Source organism: Athene noctua, chromosome 19 (assembly GCF_965140245.1).
Source record: "Athene noctua chromosome 19, bAthNoc1.hap1.1, whole genome shotgun sequence".
NCBI classification, from domain to species: domain Eukaryota; kingdom Metazoa; phylum Chordata; class Aves; order Strigiformes; family Strigidae; genus Athene; species Athene noctua.
In genome coordinates, this window is record NC_134055.1 from 524081 (window position 1) to 546635 (window position 22555).

Sequence of the window (22555 nt, forward strand, 5' to 3'; positions counted from 1 at the left end):
GTCAGGCAAAGTGCAGGAGCTGGGGGAGAGGGAAGAAAGCAGCCAGCGGCCACGCAGCCCGGGACCTGCAGGCCACCACCTCCCCGGGGCCCTGCCCCGCCGCAGAGCTGTCTGCTGGCACCGACCCTTCGCAGGTGCTCTTCAAGGGGTAAACTCAAACATCCGATGGAAAGGAGACTTCTCCCTTCCCCGGGGTGCTTTAAGCAGGCCAGAGTCTGCAGCCCAGAGACCCGGCGGCTGCCACCTGCTCCTCCCTCCCTTCGGTGACAGCGTGGTCAACTTTTACAGTAAAGGAGAAGGTAGTCTTCAAAATGGTATAAATTTTGGGACATCTTGTTGGATTTCTCCCAAGTTTTCTCAAAAATCTCTAGTTCATAATGAGATGGTGCAAGAGAAATATTAAGAAAATCAATTTTCTTTGGGTACATGGAGTTATATTAAAGCTATAATGGAAAGATAACTTCAGTCTTAACCAGGCAGCACTGTCTAGCTATCGCGTTGAACTATCTCTGGTGCAAATGAATCTCTTAAAATATGGCTTGCTTTACTTAGCTTATAAAAGATAAATATTTCTCTTAGACTGCATCCTATGTTGTGTCTTTTTTGCTGTCATGAACAAAATGCTATAAAAATCCAGCCCATTTTTTAATATACAATTGAAAGGATGATGTGGAGTCCCACTGTTACACAGCAATTGTGTGTATATAAGTACATTTTATCATTAAAATATGAAGGAAAAAAGGAAATTTGATTTTAGAAGTGGCAGCATGGAAATGATAACAGAGAAATTAAGTAACACAAGCTGTGGACAGGAAGAGAATATATGATGAAAAATGAAACTAAAAAATATATTAACAATAAAATAATCCCGAAGAAAAAGAAAGTTCAAGCCACTCTAACAGAGATTTTCGAGCTAGGAATAATAAATCAAACATTTAAAGATTACAACAGTAGATTTGAAGATCTGCACATTGGTAATTTGCAAACATGCAATTAGAAAACTCACAAGCTGTGAATATGCACCCACGGCGCGCTGTTAACGAGATGGGAGTCACACACCTGCAATAAGGGTGTTCTACACTTCACTGCCGACTCTTGATTTGGGTACTTTGGCTCAAACCCGTAGCAGAACTTGGCATGTGAGGCCAAAGGGCCCAGGGGGGACGCACGGGCAGGCCCCCGGCACAGGCAGTGCCCGCCCGCGTCCCTGCCACGCTGCCGCCAGCAGAACCTCATCCCCATCCTCCCGTGAAGGGTCACGGAGAGACTCCGTGGGCCAGAGCGGGGCGTCGCGTCAGCCCTCGGTCCCTGCACCCTGTGCAGGGGCGTAACCGGGCCAGGGGAGCAGTGTGGAACACCCCGTCTGCTGGAAGCGTTCCTAACAGAAAACTTTCACTTTTTATCTGACGAATTCCTGTTTCCATTTGTTCCCTGATAATATTTGCCAGTCTCCCTGGCAGGATAAGATGTGGTCCCTACCCTGAGCCACTCGCAGGGGGGAAGATAACACGCTCTACAGAGGTAGTTAAATTTTTAATTGATAACTTCCAAAAGCCTTCCCATGCTTGTTACCAATACTGTTATTAATAATGTCACTTCATGTTCCGTCACATGTTCAAATGATGCGTATTTGAGTCAACATAGTTCAGTGGGATGTAGCAAGAAATAGTCCTTCTGGCTCCCCTCAGTCAGCAGCTAGAACCTGGGCAAGGACTGGCTCAGCGGCTGCTACGGGCACCAGCTTTAGCTAAGTTTATGGATAATTCTCAAAATTAATCTTTTTTGTTTAAGTTTTTAAAGAACAGGTTCATACTCTGCCTGGTATTAGTGTAGCTCATAAAGACTCACCACATTTCTCTACTTTTTATCTATTCTTCCATTCATCACGTGAGAAAAAAAAAATCACCAACCTCTGCGGGGAGTAGAGCAGCCCCAGGGGGGGACAGTCCGTGAAGGCAGAACCAGGCGTGCTCTCTGCACGCTCTCGGGGCCGGGGCAGCGGCAGAGCCAAAGGGCTCGTGGGCGCTCCCGAGTTTGGCGGCCCGGGCTCTCTTCCCTGAAGCCACCGCAGCTATCTGAGCTGCCGGGGCCGCGCGGCGTGGAGGTGTAAACCCCGGGCACGCGGCGCAAGGGAGCGGAACGTGCCCGGTGTCAGTGTGCTGCTTTCCCGGTCCCCGCCAGTCCCCCACCTGCACGCTGCGGCTTCACTTCTCTGCCACCAAAGCCTCGGTGGGGTTTTGTGGAGCGCCCGTGGAGCACTCTCAGAAGCTCCAGCTCGGTGCTTCAGGTAGCTCCGGCGGTTCGAGTTTGCCTGACTCACGCTGTGTGACTCATCTCCCGCACACCTTCACTATCACCTTCTCCTTCCCATTTCTGACAATTCACTCAGTAGGAGTCACGAGGTGGCACCCATTTTGTGGGATTTTTGCAGAAGGTGCCCCTTTTGTTTGGGTAAATTTATTCAACAAACTGAAGAGCAGTTTAGCAATGTGGTGTCTAGTCATCCAGATCCCATTCCTTTCTTTGTTATCAGGGAAGCATCTCCAGGAGGAACTGGTTCTTCTGAAAGGCAATGGATCAAAGATCGCAAGCTCCTGATTTGATGCTGGAGCCTATAAAGCCAGTGGGAAATGTGAGCATCTACAGGCTCCTGGTTTGCTTCTGCTTGCTCTGGGTAATAGTTTTGTCAAAGCTTTCCTGCTGAACAGGCCGGAGGAGTCCATGCACATATTTATCAGCAGCACTCAGAGCAGCAGGATCAGGCTCTCAGCGAAGGGGACTCACATTTCTGTCAAACCTGCGTGGCCTGGGACACGTACAGTTGTGTACCCTGTGCTCTGGCCGCTGGTGCACCACATGCCTGCAGCGGTGTCAGTTCCCCTTGGCCTGTTGCAGGTTCCCAGCGGACCCGCCAAACACCAGGAGTTAGTCTGCGATTCGGGAGGGTTGTGGGGCCCAGTCTTGCCCCCCTGAGGCCAGCGTGTTGGCAGAGGTGGTGACAGAAGGCAGGGCAGGATCAGGGAATGTGTTTGCAGTAGCAGAATTTAAGTACATGCTAAAGCAGCAAGGAGGCTTTTCTAGACTTAAGGTATTGTGTGGTTTTGGATAGTGAATTTGATAAAACCCATTTCTAAAGTGATCTCTGTTCTGAGAAAGAAAATCAGTTAAACAGTGTTCATCTCTGCCTGCTTGAAGAGAAAATAATTTAAATTAGGGAAGCATGTTTCACTGCCTGAGCTTCCATTCAATCAATAAAAATAGTTTTTTGGAGGAAGTTACACCCCAGTGTGACCAGGGATGTCAGGATCGTACTGTGGCCTGTGCATACACTTAAGGACTGGTTTGAAGGTGGTGATGGGCCTGGAGGAAGGTGTTTCTGCAGGGACGCTGTGCGCTCGCCAGTCTCTGCCCGGGACGGCCCTAGGATGGTTTATGTGTGTGCCAGAAAGCGGGGCAGGGTATATCCCTTACCTTTGTGTTCAGCATTGTGCTTCATCGCCTTCGATCCCGCTGTTTGCGTGGGCTCCTGATCGCTGATGAACCTGTGAAACCACCTTCTTCTCAACTGCCTGAGCTCGGAGTTGCGGGACGCGAGCCACCGCGGGCTGTGGTGCTGCTCCAAGGCGGGCTCCGGCTCCGTGCCCATGCCCACCAGCAGCCTGGGACCAGGGCGGGGGTTTTGCAGCGTCCTGGGGTCTGCGATCCCGACCCCGGCCATCCCGTCTGGCACCGGCAGGGCCTGATTAGCAGAGGGCCCACGCGAGCCTTGCTGGATAACCAAGCGCGTCCGCTGGAGCAGCAGGAGGCTGCCAGCCATCAGGTAAGCTGCCGTGAGGAAGAAGAGCAGAAACTGGGTCCGACGGAGAAACTTCTGTAGCCTGAAGAAAGCTTTGGCCATGCCCTTACTGAGACCGGGCCCTTCACGCCTCCCGACGGGCCCCTGAATCCCCGCTGGCCGGGCGCTGGTTCCTCCCGCGGGCTCAGCCCATCACTGCGGCCGCGGCAGAGCGAGGCCCGGTGCCTGGCCTCAGGGCGCTGCGCGCGCCCGCCGCGCAGCCCTCGTCAGTGCTGCCATCGTCGGTGCTGCCGTCGTGTCGGTGCTGCCGTCGTGTCGGTGCTGCTGTTGTCGCGCTTGGCCGAGCTGCCTGGCAGCCGATGGCAAAACCTGAAACACCAAGGGGGAAGGTTGGTTCACATCCAAATAGAAAATACCTCCCATCAGGCTGACTCTTCCCCACCCACACCCTTTTCTTTTCAGCTGAGCATCTCTCCATCTGTTGTTTATAATTAAGCACTTAAAAAACTATAATCTGATGAGAATAATTGATTAAGCAGAAGCTACTTTCAAATCTTCAGCCTTTTCTTTTCCCCTTCTTTCTTCTAACTTGGAATGCACAAGAAATACCTTTATGATGAGGTTATTTCTCTTGGGATGTTTGGAAAAAAGTTCTTTATTTTCTCTTGTCAATGGCCGACATCTCCATTCTTTGTGGCTGGCTGGAACAGGCAGCCGCAGTACAGGCATCTTTTTAGGAAGGTATTATCAGATTCCTTCTTTTCAGCTAAACAGTAGCTAAGCTACAAATGCAGATCAGAAGGAAACAGCAGTGTGGGTGTGTGGGGAAAAAAAAAAAAAAGAAATTGCATCAACTCACAATAGATAATAATTATTAATCTCTTTCCAGCACAATAAAGTGCTTCCTTTATGCTGGAAGGATATTTGGGGATTCTGTACTTACACAGAGAGCTCTGGGCTGCTGTGTGTGGCGCTTTAAAAGAAACCAGAGATCCTGCTATTTTTTTAGTAGATTTCTGTTGCCAAATATCGATGCGTGGATGCATGTGCATAAAAATGAGTGAGCGAAAAAGATTAATTTCAAGTTTTACCAGATATTTCTTGACTGCTTCTGAGCTTCGCAGGCTTTAGTTGTGCTGATGTGTACCATGATGGGATTGTCTGGGCAAGAAAAGCTCCTTTGTGCTCGAGGGAACCTTTAACCTCCCGTAGCAAATAAAAGCTGGCATCTCCCCATAAGTTCCTGTTTCCCAGTCAGGCACTTCTCTGTGGAGCCAGGCAGGCATTGTGAAACGATGCAGTGCCTTCCAGAAAAGAAAATATTATGGCTTTTGCTTAACTTGCAGTTGGGGCATACTCTCAAAATCCACGGTCCTGGCAAGGAAATACCCACTCACTGTATTTCTTGTTTCAGTATCTGATTTAAAGTTTTGTGGATATTCACTTACGCCTCTTTCTTAAGTAGACGCTACCAATCAAGTCTCCACCCATTCCTTTTTTCATTTAGTTGTGCTACTTCTTTCTGTTTTAAGCAGCAATCAGAAACAAAGCTCAAACACTTTTAGGCCAAAAATATGTTAAAGCTCAGCTGAATCCTTTGTCAGTTGAGCCTGAATTCCTTTTTGTGACATTCCAGCCTCGGTTGCTAAATGGGATTGGCACAAGGCAGGAGTCCCTGTCTTCTAATCTTGCAAGTTGGGTGCACTTGAGGACCTGATTTAGGTGCTTTTTAAAATTTTATTGGTTTCTTTTAAAGTTCATGTATGCTGGTCTCAATTATGTAGGGCTAGTAATATGCAAAAATATTCTATATGCTTACACTTTCTCCAAGAACTTGGGAGAGCGAGCAGGTGCAAAGGGCTACGAGGCTGTAGCATGCTATAGTAAATTAAGACCATTTTCTGCACTGTAGCAGTTAACACACCTTCCTTCTGATCAGCTCCAAGCCAAAGAAAATGCATTGATTTACACCAGCTAAAGAGCTGACCCTAAAAGTTAAATTATTGAAAATCTCTGATCAACGTTGTGAGTGCTCAAGAATTACAGTAAAAGGGTCAGAAGTACCTAGACAGATGAACAGGAAATTAGCCATAATTAGATACAGCAGATTGTTTCTGTGCTAATTTATCTGAAGAAATACTGCCTATCAGCATAGGTAGGATTTGATTCACTAGTCGTTCCTGACACAGGGCTGCTGGAAACTCGAGCTGTTCCCAAAAGAGGCTGGCAATCTAAGGGCACGGTGCCCGTGTTGGCCACTCAGAGGCCGATGCGCGGTCACGCTGCCCTGACGCCGCACGCTGCTCTGAGGTGAGCCTGGCCAGCGGAGGAGGTGGCCACGTGCCTTGGAGGTGGCAGGCAGCAGGCTCTTTGAGTCGTCGTCTGTAATGCAGAGGGACAGCCCTTCTCCATAAAACGCTGCTGCAAAGCCTCGCTGGTGAGGTGATAATGCTGCAATCACACAGGTATTCAAGAGGTTTAAGACTTTTTCCCCCCTAGCAGGAAGGTGAGGCAGATGAATTTATCATCTTTGCAATCATCCCTGCCCAGCTGTAATTCACGGTTTCAGAGCTCTCGGTTTACTCAGGAAGCGATCAAGTTACAGTCTCAAGAAATGCTTTGGGCCAAAGTTCTCAAGCGTGTCCGCGGCGTCGGAAAGGCAGCGCGGGGCAGCCGGGGCCCCGCGGGCGCTGCTCTCAGCGGTGCCCAGAGAAGGGCTGTCAGAGCCTGCAGCGGGGCTCGGGCGTGTTGTGGGGGGGCTGCCCCACTGGCCCAGTTCAGCCCCTTTCGATGCCGCCGTGTGCCACTCTTCCAGCGGGTCGCCGTCGAGTTCCTCCGTGTCTGCGAGGACTGAAGGTGGGGCAGCTGGAGGCCGCATCATCCCCCCGATGAGAGGATCTGCCGCTTGCTGGGAGCACACGGTGATGCCTCCTGGCCAGGCTGGCCACCGCTGGCCCAGGCAGGGCCTGCACAGGACGCGACGCGCTGCCTCCGCGATGGCCCGTCGGCAGAGCTCGGCGCCTGCCCGAGGCGTCGCGCCTCAACTGAGCTGCAGCGAGCCTGCACCCAGCCACAGGAGTCCTCGGCACTGCTGCTGGGGCTCTGCCTACTGTTCTGTTCAGTCACTAAGGAGAACCTGCTTCTGGGCCTCAAAAGGCTAACTTTGCCTTTGCCCAGAGGTTGAAAAAGTTTAAATGGTAGAAGCCAATTTTGCTGCAGTCAATATGACATATATAAATTACCTCCAGATGCATTCGCCCTCAGTACAGTTGCCATGACAGTACATTGTAGTAAAAACCAACCAAATAAATAAGCAGACTCCCCGCCCACAGCAACTGCTGCAAATGTGCAACTCAAAAATTAAATGTTGCTTTTTAGTGGGGAAATAGCAGAGTGCTGCTGACATAAAAAAATGTCATTTGATTTTTCCATAAACTGCATATTGCAATATCATCAAAGTATGCCTAAAAGAATTGAAGTGCATCAGTTTTGATGATGATATTAAAAAGGAAAGAGTAAGGAGGATATGAACTAGTATCTGGTAATACAAAATTCATCATTTTTCTTTTTCATACATGTTTCACTTAAAGTGAAGGAAGTGAAATGGAAGAAGAGTAGAGTCTTCTGTTCCTGTTTATCAGTTCTCAGAGCCAAAGGGGTTTTAGGGCCGTATTAATTGAGAGTCGAGTTAGTAAAATCGTAAAATGGTAATTGGAAGGACTTTGAGATGGACAGTGAGAACTGTTAAATGGCAGAGAAGACCTCTAGGTGAAGAGAACAATGAAAGGGTTAACACTGCAACAAAAAAAGGAGAATAATTAGCAGTGGCAGGATCAACTTTGGAGATGGTGAGTGGTGGTACAGAAGATCTGCTGGGTGCTGCTCCTTCGGCAAGGACAGGATCCCTCACACCACTAAAAAGGTGGTGTGGCTGGTGGCAGAGTTTTTATAAAATGGATCATTATCTGGTATTGAGAGCGAGAGTTTGATGGGGTTCAGAAAAGCATTGAGTGGTCTTATTTTATAAAATATGAATTTACTCACTGTACTAGTGACAGGTGAGTTTTTAACGGTTTAGAAGTCAGATAACCATTCGGTTGTTTGAACAGCGTTATTAGCTGTTTGTGCCTGAATTTTTTTGTCTGGAAACGTCATTAGAAAGAATAGCTTGAGGTTTTTTTCTGCAAGACTTCTCTCTATACCAGCAGGACTGAATGCAGAGCTGAAAAGTGCATCTTACCTGAAATCCTAGAATCTCAAAATACCAATCTGTTCCGATCAGTTACCTAAAACGGGCAGTGCTGCGGTTCTCGCTGGCTCTGGGAAAGCCAGCATCTGAAAAGACAGATCCCACTAAATCTGGCACGACTTGATCACCAGTGGGTTTGCTGTCTGGTGCCCCAGTGTTCAGACCCCCCTCCCTGTGCCAGGGAATCCTCCTGAGCTTGCACGTGGGTTTGCTGGTTTTCCTCGTGGCGTGGTGCCGGGTGCCGTCTGTAAGAGGTGCTCTCCCAAAGGTTTGCGTCAATCCGCAGTGCTCGGTGCGGGCATGGCCGTGCCGGCACCCACGGAGAGGCTGCTTTGCTTTTCTGCAACTTCCCTGCAGGCCACGTTGCTCGGAGCCTGCTGCCGTGGGGTCTTGCGTGGGGTGGGAGGCAGTGCTCCCCGAGGGGACGGCAGCCGTGTCCCCGAGGTGAGCGCGGGGCCGCGTAGCGCCCAGCTCCTCTGAGCGTCTCGGGCAGGTGCCGGTGGCGAGGGGCCGCGGGCCCCTGCTGGGACTCACTGCAGGCTCCAGGAGCAGCCCCTGTGCCTGGTCAAGGATAGTGTACCTTTGTAGAGCTCTATCAGTACTGCATAAAAACGATGTGCTTAGGGGGTCAGGGGACACCTGCGCCGCTGCCGTGGCTGCAGGGAGCTCTTTCTGTAGGGATGGAGGCGCAGAAGGGGGTTGCCTGCGTGTGCTGTGCTTTCGGAGCACTCTGGAAACGTGCCCCCCCCTTGGTGGCTTTGGGATGCTGCGAAGTTCTGCGCAGCGTTGGGAAGTGCCAGAGCACACACTGTGAACTCAGCACGACCTCTCAGAGTGCCCTGATGGGGCTAAGCAACGGACCCCGGGCATCTCTAATTCCAGGTGCTGGTTTTCTTTTAATCCTTATTTTTTTAACCATTAAAGAGTTGCCATAAGGAAAAGCAGGTCAGTACCTTGCTTCCAAAGTGATCTCGCAGTGTGTGACAGAAGAAGCTAAGCGGCTGCATTAATATATTTGTAAAGAGAAATAGAAGAAAAACTGTAAATTTCTTGGCAATTCTGGTCTCCTAGCTAACTGACGGAATTTTTAAGGGAAGAATGAATACTCTCAGTGATGCAACGAGAGCTGGTAAAGGCTGAAGGCACTACAGGACAGCCCCAGATTTGCAGGTGAAGAGTTACTCAGTTGAGGGCTGTCCTTTAATAGGTTGCTCAATGCAGAAACTTAAGTCAATACTGCATTGACAGCTGCAGCTCATCAATAGCTGATCTTGCCTAAAGACCAGCAGGATTTTGCAAATTCAGAGTTCTTGGCATGGAAGCAAGACTATGTTTTCTATTGTAAACTGAAGGGAATTGGGCTCATGAACACTATTTTTAGAAAAATCCATCCCTCTTCCACATTTCTCCTCTCTTCTGTCAGCTTGCTTTGAGTGCAAGTGTAGTCACTTAGGACATAACTGAAGGATTTGGCTCTCAGCCTTGCATTTGGATACACTGTCATTTTCATGAGGCTGTTTGGAAGGTCAAGGCCAACATCATACTGCGTGAATGTCTGTAGGAAGAAGAACTCTTGAGAAGCCGCAAATTTAATGTTGCGATCCTGTCCAATATTTGTAATTCCCTTTATTCCGATAGCTAAAAGCTCCCTGAATATCCCGGAGTGTCTGCCGGTGTCGGTCCCGAGATGGCCAACCTCTCGCAGCTGTACGTCTGTGTGTGGCCAGAGCCGCCTCTTGAGTTTTGGGAAGGGGGTTACAAAGACAACAAAGGTGAGAGCTGGCTGGGCTCTCGCCTCACACCTTGAGTGGGATCGACAGAGATATTCCACATTATCCCAGTTTCCAAATCATGGGAAAAAAGGGAGAAGAGAAACCAAGGATCACATGTGTGTGGAAAGCAGCACATGCTAAAAGTAAAGCTGAGAGGAAACAACCTGATACTCTACTGTCTTAAGCCAAAATCCACACACATCAAGACACAGGTTGATGCTGATGGATTCTGGCTCAGGTCCGTTGCTCCTTTTTCTAGCTCCTTGAGAAAGTGTCATGTGGAATTGCCTCACTAACTTAACAGTGTAACTTAGGAATTCATGCAAAGGAAGGGAAAGAGGTGGTTCTGTAATTCCATCAGCTTTCCTAGGATATTCTTTCACCAAAAAGGAAGGAAATTTCCCATGAAGAGTTACTATAATACTGATTTCCTTTGCCAACTTAAACATGTACTCGTCTATTGGAAGGTCAGCGGAGTACCAGCTGATCTCTGACCTTTCTGGCAGTTACGGTGCAACGCTCAAACGAGGCCCATCTACAGTCCAACAACCTGGCCTTCCCGGAGCGTTTGGCTCCAGTCGGAGAGGCAGAAACGCCCTCCCGTCCGGCCCTGGGCAGGCGTCCCCCCGCGCCCTTCGGCGACGCTGCGGACGAGGCTTTTCTGCCAGGCCCCGGCGCAGCCGCAGCCACCGTCCCCACGGCGGGGACTGTCCTGCACGGGCAGGGCCAGGGGATGGCCCGGGCACGGCGAGGAGCCACGTGGCTCCAGCCGCCGCTGCTGCTCACGCTGGTTCTGCTGCTCTCCAGTTTCCCTATCCCTGCCCTTCCCGCGAGGCAGCGGCCAGCTCAGGTTGCTTTCCTTCTTTGTCCGAGGCCGGGTGTCCAGCTCAGGCACACGGGGATGAGTTAGTGCCCGTGTCTGCACACCCACCCCCCCCCCCCCCCCGTGAGACACCCCGCAGGCAGTGCTGCTGCTGCAGAACTCCTGAGGGTTTGTATCTAAACACAATAAAAGGGCTTCTTCCCCATCTCTTCCCAAGTCACCTCCAGTTGTTTGGTTTGGAGAATAATCTGCTTTTTAAATCTTTCTAGAAACTAACTCTTCCACCCATTTCCCATGAAAATGAAGCTTCTCGTCTAAAGATTTTCAGTAACGGGGTGACCAGTGAGACATAAGTGAAGGGACCTTCAGCTTGTCCTGAACACTGAAGCTCCAGTGTGTCACCAGCCGCCCTGCCAGCACATCTGGCCTTTACTGTCTGGGCTTTCAGAAGCAATGAGCTCTTCTTCCAACTTTTCCTCGCTAGAGGATGGATCTGTGCTGCCTCTACGCACATGCCCCCGCGTGAACAGCTCTTTCTGACCCAGTGCTGCTTTGAGTGTCACTTTAAGCACGACATAAGGTCTGCCAGCAAACTAGAAACGAGGTAGAAGCATTACAGTTTCTCCACACACTGTAGTGGCAAACATTGCAGCTCGAGAGGGCTTGCTAGCAAGTTTACCACTGCTTGCTACAAGTGTGCCTACTCCGAGATGCAATCAGACTGCAGTTATCTTTGATGCAGATATCGTGATAAAACTGTTAAATAATGAGGAACTGTGATGAAGCAGAAAAAAGCTTTTATGCAGAGATAGCAGAAAGATGGAGAAGAACTCTATAGTCCGTAAACTAGTCTAATCAAGTTGAAAATACACAAGTTAAAAATATACATGATATCCACTGTGTACAATATGGGAGGTGTTTTACAGTTGGCAGATAATTCAGCTTTGGAAGTGAAAAGCAACGTCACAGAACAGAGCTGCAGCCTGAGGCTGGAGAGTGAGCGCTAACTTGTGCAGATATGGTCAGAGCAGCTCTTTCACTAGATGTTCCACTTTTTTGAGACCAATTTCCTAGCATAGGTCGGTGTAAATCTAGGCAGTAATGTTGGTGAAGGCAGCAGCCTGTGGTGGGGGATGCAGGAGAGCCTGCAGGAGGCAGCTGGCCCAGGGAGCCTTGTTGTGAGAGAGCGCTGACTTGGAAAGTGTTCCAGGGGCAGCTTGGACCCGAGAGCACCCCGGGTGATCAGTATTTCTCCCCTTAATCCGGTCCTTTTTACCTAGCTCAGTGATAAAGCTGTAATCAGGAGGACCGATCCCATGCCAGTATGGAAGGATGCAGACACAGACATAGCCACATTTCAGATGTACACGCACACGTATGTATCTGTGTGTAGAGGGATGTGTACTCAAACGATAACCTACAGTCTGCTGTCACTGTTCACCGACACACTGAGACCCATCAGCAAACAGTATTCTTGAACCTAGAAAGTGTTTTGATCAATAATAAACCATTCATGCATAATGTACATCCCTTTGATAGTAAGAACTCAAGCACCCAGCAAATGCTGTTTTATCTGCAATTTCCAAAAAGCCCAATATGGTTCTGTGACTAGAGGCTGAAGTTTTGCAAGAGATTGTTGTAAAAAATGTACCATACATTGATTTTTGCCTCAGCCCACAGTAGCTAGAGATGAGATCTTTTCCTGTCTGCAAGGAATTCTACTGGAATTAAAATAACATGCAGATCTGTCACTAAACCATAGGTATTTAAAAAGTGGCTTTCATAAAGCCCTCAACATCCAAATTCCTGCAACACCCACCTGCTAAAAATTGTTAGAGTCTATTTATTTAGCACAGTGATGCTTCAGAAACTGTTTAGAGAAGCTGAGCATTCTAGTCTGCCTCACCAGGCTCTGACACAAACACACACTCGCATTATCCATGCCTACTTTTCAAGTATAATGTTTTGTGGATGCTCGGAGAAGGGCATCTCGAGAGCAAACTGCAATCTTTATAAATAATGCAGCCAAGCCTCGTGTACTTAGATGCCAGGGATAAATTTAATAAATCAAACAGCCATTCAGACCGCAGTGAATGTTAATACCTCAGCCTCTGCAAAAAGTTGTCTGGTTATTACTTGTGTCAAGGCCGGCTGACAAACAGCTTGCAGGAGCAGATAACGCAACTGTGTAAGAAAAAGAGGAAAAAAACTCACCTTTCTTTTATGGTGGAGGAACTCCTGTGTAGCCAGGCGAAGTCCTAGGCGATCCAGTGAAATACTATGAAAAGCTGTAATGCCTGTCTGAGAAGCTGATAAATCCTGCTCCCTCTGCCCTTCCCTCTAATCCTCCTCCTGCCTCCCGCTCCGGCCGTGATCCTCCCGAGCCCCCTCGGCTCTGCCTCCGGCCGCGCCGCTCCGCTGCTCCGGCTGCTCTCTCGGTAACTCCCGCGCTGCCCGCCGGTCCTCGCCGGGTCCCCGCGGCTCACCGGGGTCCCTCGCCGGTAACCCCGCGGCTCACCGGGGTCCCTCGCCGGGTCCCCGCGGCTCACCGGGGTCCCTCACCGGTAACCCCGCGGCTCACCGGGGTCCCTCGCCGGTAACCCCGCGGCTCACCGGGGTCCCTCGCCGGGTCCCCGCGGCTCACCGGGGTCCCTCACCAGTAACCCCGCGGCTCACCGGGGTCCCTCACCGGTAACCCCGCGGCTCACCGGGGTCCCTCGCCGGGTCCCCGCGGCTCACCGGGGTCCCTCACCAGTAACCCCGCGGCTCACCGGGGTCCCTCGCCGGTAACCCCGCGGCTCACCGGGGTCCCTCGCCGGTAACCCCGCGGCTCACCGGGGTCCCTCGCCGGTAACCCCGCGGCTCACCGGGGTCCCTCGCCGGTAACCCCGCGGCTCACCGGGGTCCCTCGCCGGGGTCCGGCGGCGCGGGGCCGCTCCATGGCCGCCCGCAGCCCCAGGCAGGACGCAGCCGCCTCCGCGCGGCGCGGCCGGAATCCTCAGCCCGCTCGGGAACTCGCGTTTCGTAACGCTCCCCCGGCCGGGGAGGCAGAGCCTCTCCTTCCCGGCTGCTCACGGAAGAGCTCTGCAGCCTTCCGCAGCCACAGACGTTTCCAGACCTGGCCGTGCTCTCCGCGCAGCGCCTGAGCGCGGATGGCGGCTCCGGCAGATGCGAAGCGGCGCGGCAGCAGCGCGCAGCCCTAATGCGCTCAGCCCCGCGGATGCTCCGGGGTTTATTGCTCGGTGCCTCTTCCCGCTAGGGGCAGATCCCTCTGGAGACCCAGGCCCCTTCCCAACAGGTCCAGAGGGTCCCGGGAAAGCGAGTCCCCGGCAGCCTCCCGGCGCCAGCTCCGAGATTTCAGGCAGCAAATTGTTATTCTGGGCACAGGTGGATAGAAGTAAATTATTTATAAATGTGAGAGCTGAAAGGCAGTTTGCTCGGTGTCCTTAGCACTGCTTGCTCTGCTCTGCTGCCTCCACTGCACATACGGACGCCTTTCTGCTGCTGGTTCACGGGGAGATTGATAAATTTATAATTATTCTTAAAGCATCTGTATTTAAATGGGAGTAGGCTGCACACTTGTCGCTGAGTGCAGTTTTGAAGCACCCCACAGCCTTTGCATATTTAAATGAAATGTGGAGACTTGTCTCTTGGAGCCAGAATCACATGCGGTCACGGGGACTCTACTCCCTGTGCTGAGGAGTGCGGGTCAGAGATACCAGACCCAATATCACATCTGCCTGGCTGTGAGGAAGCAGCACTCGGGGGTTTTCTTGGATCTGAGAGGAAAAGGGGAATTGGGATGCCATGCGGGGACTGATCCTGTTTCGCTTCTCTGTGCTGCACTTCCCGCTCTGACCAGCCCCATGGGTCTCAGTGATGCCACGTGTGTGGATCTCTCGGTACAGCACACTCGAGTGGGACCTGAACCTGCCAGCGCGATGCTAACGCTAATATTACATGTGTGAACCTCATGGAGGTCAACGAGGCCAAGGGCAAGGTCCTGCCTGTGGTCAGGGCGAGCCCAGCACAAACCCAGGCTGGGCCAGGAGGGGAGGAGAGCAGCCCCCAGGAGAAGGACTTGGGGGGGGGCTGGAAACCTGCCCGTGAGCCAGCACCGAGCTCTGGCAGCACAGAAAGGCCCCGTGTGCGGGGCTGCACCCAGAGCAGGGTGGGCACAGGGCCGGGGGGGGATTCTCCCCTCTGCTCTGCTCTGTCAGACCCCCCTGCAGGGCTGGGTCCAGCTCTGGGGCACCAACAGCAGAAGGACACGGACCTGCTCCAGCGGGGCCAGAGGAGCCACAGAAATGCTTGGGGGACTGGAGCCCCCCCTGTGAGGACAGGCTGAGAGTTGGGGGGTTCAGCTGGAGAAGAGAAGGCTCCGGGGAGACCTTAGAGCGGCCCCCCAGGGCTGAAAGGGGCTGCGGGGAAGGGGGGAGGGACAGGACGAGGGGTGACGGTTTTAAACTGTCAGAGGGAGATTTAGATGAGATCTGAGGCAGAAATTCTCCCCTGTGAGGGGGGTGAGGCCCTGGCACAGGCTGCCCAGAGCAGCTGTGGCTGCCCCCTCCCTGGAAGAGCTCAAGGCCAGGTTGGACGGGGCTTTGGGCAGCCTGGGCTGGTGGAAGGTGGCCCTGCGCGGGGCAGGGGGGGGCCTGGATGATATTTAAGGTCCCTTCCAACCCAAACCAGTCTGTGGTTCTGCTCTGTGATACACTTGCCTTCCCCATTCTCACTATTCAGGAGAAGAGGAACCTGGTTGTTCGTTTCAGATCTCTGCACACACACCAGCTAATTTCAAATATCTCTCATTGTGAAGCAGACCAGGACTAGAAATGCACCCAAAGGCAGGAGCTATGGACTGTGAAGATGGGAGGTACAGACTACAAAGACGGGCGCCATAGACTTAATCTCACTTTTTACCCAACTTGTAAAAAATAGTGCAGTGATGCTGGAAAGGTTCGGTCTTTAGTTGGCGCCAGCATCAGGGGATGAATTTTGCCACCTTTGTGTTTGTGTTGCTTTAGTTACTGTCTTAGACCTGTGTAAGCAGACTGGGCTGTGCCTGGCTACTGGAGCTCATCAGTTTACTTTTGCTTCCCTTTTGTGAAGGATGTCTTGTCTTGTTGTGTTTTGCTTTAAAAGCAAACAAATGCAGGGACTTCTGTTTCTGGCTGGAACACAGGAAATAACTTGCAGACGTGGAAGAGTAAAAGGAAGGACTTTGCATTTCTGCTCCCTGCCTGCCAAGGGCCAGATCCTTGACCCCCCCAAATCCTTTTTTCAAGCAGCTTTGGCCGGGCGGCTGCGGCGCTTCTCCTGGCCCCTTCGTGTCTGACATTTCCATCCCCCGTGCGTTCCCAAGGGGTGAGGGCAGCGGGCGAGGCGGGTACCTGCGCGGCGGGGCACGGCTGGGACGTGGGGATTTCCTTCCAGCTCTGCCCCCATGGTCCCGGGCACTGCGGGCAGGCCGAGTGCCCCCCGCACTGCGCGCCTCCTCCTGTTCTTCCCATCCCGCGCTGCCTCCGACCACATGCTGTGAGCGTGTGCTGGGGGCTCGTCCTAGGGTTTGAGAATGTAAAATCATAATGACAACTGCAAATCCATTTAGCCACAAGATATGCCTATCTTTGTGTATAAGAAAAAAAAATTCAGTTGCTGGCAGAGGATCGTTCTATGAACAATTTTGCAATAGTTGCAAATAGTTTTCATATACAGAAATCCAGGAAGGAAATATAAAGAGTTTCAAGCTGTTAGAGCATTCACATTATTCTGACAATCCCTCAGACTTGGTAAGATGTGAAAATGAACAGCTAAAATACTTTTGCTCTCACCAAATGTTTTCTGGGACTTAACGTATTGATAGGGCTGCAATCGTATGGTGATTTTCTGAAGTTTGATTAACGGAGCACCCTGAGACTCAGCAATGTAAGGTTCAGATTTTAAAATCTTGATGTCTGGAGATGTGTTCTCACTCTCACAGGTTATGCATCTGTCAGATTGCAACCCGTCCAACCTTGATGTGTGCGTACAGCTTTAAGGCTGCAAAAGTCTGAAATTAATTTAATTTTACTGAAATTAAATTAATCAAATGTTTGATGTAATGACATTTTTAAATGTTATGCTGGGTTGGGGCCTAAATCAATAGAATTACAGGAATCTGCCCAGGTGAAGCAGCATCAGGAAATGAAGTTCAGCATTATCAGCAAGAAAAATGATGCTGCAAACTCGCCAAAGCCCCGATTTGCAGGACAGCGCAGTGTGTGACACGTGCGCCACGGCCCCAGGGCAGCGGGGAGGGACCGAGCGGGCGGGTGAACTCGCCGGCGACGCCATGATGCCAGCGTGGGCCGGGGCTGCGCCCCAGTGTGTCCCCAGGCCAGCGCCCGTCGGCACGGGGCTCTGGGGGCCGCGAGGGTGCAGGGGCCTGGCGGGCTCTGGGGTGTGGTGAGGCCTGCTCAGTGTGAGGCCTGCTCTCAGGTGAGGCCTGCTCTCAGGTGAGGCCTGCTCAGTGTGAGGCCTGCTCTCAGGTGAGGCCTGCTCAGTGTGAGGCCTGCTCGGTGTGAGGCCTGCTCGGTGTGAGGCCTGCTCGGTGTGAGGCCTGCTCGGTACGAGGCCAGCTCGGTGCGAGGCCTGCTCGGTGCGAGGCCTGCTCGGTGTGAGGAGAGTCCTGGGACCTGCCAGCGCTGCGACGGACCAGTTGCTCTCAGAGATTTGACATGAAAACCACCACTGTTGTCTGGGGGTCTTGCAGCGAGATTTGTGAATTCAGGCAAAGCCCCAGTGAGCTGCCAGGGTAAGACCTCAACGCTCTTTAACGCCAGCTTCTCTCCAGGATTTTGTGTGCAAAACACCAGGTGGGGACTGGCTGTGGGGCAGGCGTGGGCAGGACCTGCTGCCACGAGGTGACCCCCCCGAGCCGTTTCGGGCCATGAGCAGCAGCCTCACGTCACTTTGCTCAAGACTCAAACCAGCGCCAATTCTGGGGCATCAGCAAGGAAAATAACGGGTGGGGTGGGGCTGTATCCCAGGGGAGATGGCAGCACGCCTCCCTCCTGGAGGCAGTGCTTGGAGCAGGGGCAGGAGGTGCTGACGCCGTGGTGGCGGAGCGTGTGCCGGCTGGGCAGCGCGTGGGAGCTCAGCTCTGCTCGGGCCGGGCACCCAGTGCCGGTACACGCCTGGAGTTGCTCGGTACACAAAGTTCCACTGATTTAGTTTGACTTAGTTAAAGCATGCAAAAGACACTTTTAAAGGTTGCTTTGTCTAGTGAGACTAGTTAAGAAGTCGGTAAACCCTTTGGACTGGGTGAGATCTCAGTTCTGCAACTGAAGATGGGAATTGTAACGCCGTTTCAGTAAAGGAAGCAAGGCATTCATCAATTGAAGTAAGGTTGTCCACGTAAGGTTTGCAAAGGCTTAATTAAGCCAGCTGAACTAAATGAATGTCTACTTCTACAAGGCCACCAGTTCATAGTTAAGTGCTTTCCTGTCATCATACTCAGCACTGGTAAGACCTGCATCACACCAAATGGTTCTCTTTTATTAAAATAAAAGGAGTTACTGTTCTGTGATTAATTGACAAATCTCTAGTAGTAATATCTGACAACTGACACGAAGTTTGGTCTCCTCTTACTCAAAAGTAACAAACAGGGATTAAACCCGTGGTAGCTTTGGGGAGGCCATTTTAGCAAGTATGCTTTGCATCTTGCACAAAACATCTGGAGATCGCATCTGCAAGGTCTCTACCCTTTGCTGTGCTGGTGCTTCATTTTTTCTGTACGTTGCAGTTATCTTTCATTCCACGGTGTTCATGTCAGCTCTGTTTTGTTACTAATATGCTATTACATGGAAAAAATAATAATCAGTAGAGTGTTCCAGTTGAGAAAATAGGAGGCCAAACTCTGCTTTTTCTGTGTGCTGCTGTAAATCTGAAGTGATCTGCACCTCTGTAAATGAGAGCAGGGCCCTGCCCACTGAGCCTGGGAACATGGAGGTGGATGACAAAAAACATGACGCTGTTAAAAAAAAATAATCAGAAGGTTAAATGTAATGGAAGCTTCTGTGAAAATGCCAGATTTTTTGGTAAATGGAAAGGCAGCTGAGATAACTGACCTCTGTATGGAAACCGTGATGTGAATATTAGGGGTGGCTGTAGGAATCTGAAGGCCTTTTGCAAATGCTCGTCAACAGCACTTGGATTTTTCTAATCGAAGATTTCAGTGAAATCCTCAGAAGCACTACGGTTTTAGCATCTTGCCTGTGCATTTAGCCTAATTTATTTCACATGGCTTCAGTAAAAAGTAAGAGAGAACTTTCTAGGACTGGGAAAGAGCTCTGACTGGAGAAGAATGACTGTAGAAACCCTCTGAACCAGGAAAAGCATTTGAATTTTGTCAAGGCAGCTGAGGGGCCCATTTCTGCCATTTGTTATCCTAAATTCTGTTGTCAAACCTGGATGGAAAAGAGAAACGGGGTTTTTTGTCTAAGACAGTGGCCGGTAATGTGAGGGACATGGGCTCAGCTCCTGGCTTCACCACACACACTAAGGGGAGGTCTAAAAACCTTGACAGGGAGACTTCTGGTGTCTTTTAGAGATTTCAGAGAGAGATGGAAGCCTGAATACCCTTCACCGTCCTGGCCATAATCTCTCCACTCCCTAATTTCCCATCTGGTTAATACTACTATTCTTCTCCCATTCCCTGGGGAATTTTCCTGTCCCTCAGAAGGAGCAGACGTTGATCTTGTGATGCACTCTGCCTCAAAGCTGTGAGGTGATCACCTCTGTTTGATCCAGCCTGACTGGAGGGTGTGCTTGTTTTAATATTTTGTTCACAGGTGCCATTTAAATGCCTTAAAGAGAAATATCTGTTCTGTGTTTGAAGTGCTAACACAGTCCTGAGGGTGGCAAAATGAAGTCATCCCTCCAAAGGGTGAGCACTGAAAAGTCCACCTGGAGAGCTTTAGGGTGACGGTGAATAACGGGCCATCAGCTCTTGTGCCACCACCTTCTGCTCCCTGAGGTGGGGCTGCTCAGCACTCCTGCTCTTCGGAGGGAGTTAAAAGTATGGTGTGCTGTATGGTCTTGATTATGCAGAATGATGTGTGAGATCGTTTCACATGTTTTCAGACTCAGACCTACAGGACGTTGTTCTTGTTTTACTCGCCCTATTTTCTCCTCTGTGTCATCCTGCTGTCTACAGAGAAGCTGAACCTTGACAAGACCCATGTAAGTGCCTGTTGCAGCTCCTATTAAAACAAGAGGGAAATGGGTCAGATAGTAAATTCAAAGGATGATCTGATGTTTTACATGCCAAAAGTAGTGTAAGAATGAGCAAAGAAAACTAGTTAGAAAGCTGAGCAGGGTGCAGACATGGAAAAATGATGTCTAATGACACTAAGAGAAAAGGGGCAAAACTAGGAAAATAAAGCATGTATGCATTATGGTCATGTTGTAAAATCAGTCATTTGATGGAATGAGTGGCAGCTGGAGGCATTTTGCATCGGAGTAAAATCCTAAGCACTTCCTTTCTCTGCTTGATGGTTCTGCTGGTTGTTGCACAAAATACAGCACAAAAATTATGGAATGAGTGGCATTACTTTGAGAATCCTGTTGTGGGAGCAGTTCTTGTGCTAAATGACTCAAACTTTCAGTCGGTTCAGAAAATAGGCTCAATTGTAAAAGTAAGGATCAACTGAGGAAAGTGACAGTTTTTGCTAGTGTGGTTTCAAGAAGAAACATCTAAAAGACTGTGTGGTTTCATAAGTAAATGTAATGTAGCAAATAGTTTTCTGGTCCTTTTTAAGTAAAGTAATCTTTAATCTTTAGTAATCCCAAATATTCAAGAATTAGCATTCCATGTAATGCCTACCTACAATTTTCAATTATTTCATGAAATGACTGAGCAAAACAGCTGTTTAGTGCAGCGGTTGACAACGTCATTCTTTTCCCAGGATGGCTGGTTTCATAACACGGGTGCCATATAGTGCGTAATGCAGGGAAAACGATCAGGTCTGATACGATTATTGGCAAAACCCCCAGCGACTCCAGAGCACCCGATATGTCAGATGCCACGCACAGAGCATTTGTGGAGGATTGTGCAGATCAGAGGAGAGTCTTAGGTTCCTAAGACATCCCTCAGAATTTGCTTCAGCCGAGACAAGGAAGGCAGATGCTCCAACGGCGCTAATCTGTAGAGCAACACTGTGATTCACGGGCAGCGAGGCGCTGGCACAGGGCGTCACGCTGCTGCATCTGGTTCAGGTAATGATGGAGTGTGGTTCAGAACGGTGGGAGGGGTGCGGGAAGGTGCAGCACAGATCAGCCCACCTGGGTCTGGAGCCTCCAGCTTTAGAGTTTCCTCTTCCCTGTTGTCACGGCTGCTTGAGGGGGGGCGTAGTTTTGGAGGCAGCTGGTATCGCTTTGCCCGGAAGGACAGATGCTGCTCCCAGTAATGCTTGAAGAAACAACCCCTTAAAAGATACATGAAGAAACCAAAAAGGGTAACGTAGATGAGGTCTCAAACACATTCCTAGCGTCTTAGTGGAGGTGAAATAACACTCAAAAAGACAAGAGATGTGATAAAGGAAAGCCAAGTTAGTTCCCAGATTCAGGAGGCAGACTTCCAGCGTCAGTAAGGAGTGCTGTAACTGCAGCTGTGCCCAGAGCTCCACAGCCAGTTTATTAAAGACTGAAGCGTGCTGTGAAAGAGGAGCAGGTAAATGCGACGAGTTTAGTCGTCATGAGTTGCTGGCGTAAAAGTCATTAAGATTTTGTTTCTTACCTTTAATGTAGCATCACATAAAGTGGTGAGAGGAAGCTTCAAAATAACAAAAAATGGTGGTGGGTCTTTGCACTGTGTGTAATTCAGCTGTGCAGCTCCTTACTGCTTCAGTAGTCATCACCTGGCACTAGCACAGAAATGTGGGACTGGTTTGATTCGACTGAAAATGAGAAAGGTTTGTGTAAAGCAGCGACCGCGTGCGTATTCTGGGAACAGGCTTGTTTTGAAGCGAGTGGGTGTGGAGGGACTTCTGGCAAACTGGCGGGAGAGGGGGATTGTGTAGCGCTTGTGTGGGGTTTTTTTCCCATTTCAAACATTGTGAACTTGTTGATGTTCCCTTACTTCAGGCATACATTATGTTGTGTTACGGTTTTTGTCATGTTTAATTTACACTCTTATAAGTTCCACAGATATTTAAATATTTTTTGAAGACGTGCCAGCTACACAGATGGCAATTGCACATACTGCTGCACACGAAAGCATTGGTGGTGTGGTTAGCATCCCTGGGGAAAGAAATGCAACTGGTGGAACAAAAATCAGATGACGACCTGGCTTTTCTCTACTCTTGACAAGGAGCAAGAGAGCTGGGTGTTGTCAGTGGGCAGGACAGGATTCAGGGGAATCAGCTGCAGGCACTGACCAGAGCAGATGGGCATATGAACACGAGTCCTGGGGTAGAATTTATTGTTAGTTTTGCAGTAAAAATCAACATTTTGCTGATCTCTGCTGGTCTTTGTGCTTGCAACTTCATGCACAAGCAACTGAGTTGAGGGTGTCGTTTGACCTGACCGTTAAGAGATGATGATGAGGCAAAGGAATTGTCTCTAAGGCTGCTAAGGGTGAATTTGCTAAAAGCACCACTCCAGGATTCGGACTCAAAGAACAGAGTAGCACTTCTGGTGGGCGATGCATGGAGCATGTTGCAGTATGTGTGCAGAAATGGTTTTATATATTGTAATCTTTGAGGTGATTGGGTTGTGACCTGGGGACTAGCAGTCCTAGGAGATGGTCTCTGGTATAGCACGACCACAGGACACCGCTATGATGCGGGTTACTGGGCAGGTAACGGCCTGTGTTCTGCAGGCAGCTGGACTGAATGGTCGTCATTCTTTTTGGCCTCAAAATCTGGTCAGCT

At 50.3% G+C, this 22555-nt stretch overlaps 1 protein-coding gene across 1 annotated transcript in view; it reads right to left on the bottom strand.

The window, feature by feature from the left end:
- Positions 1–13904, bottom strand: part of WSCD1 (WSC domain containing 1) — a 31076-nt gene extending 17172 nt beyond the window's left edge. Inside the window, exons 1-2 of the mRNA XM_074922917.1 lie at positions 12855–13904; positions 3472–4165 (exon numbers count right to left, since the gene is read on the bottom strand). Coding sequence (XP_074779018.1) covers positions 3472–3898 — 427 coding nt within the window. The 5' untranslated portion in view covers positions 3899–4165; positions 12855–13904. The remainder of the gene's footprint in view (positions 1–3471; positions 4166–12854) is intronic.
- Between the last annotated feature and the right edge of the window lie 8651 nt (positions 13905–22555).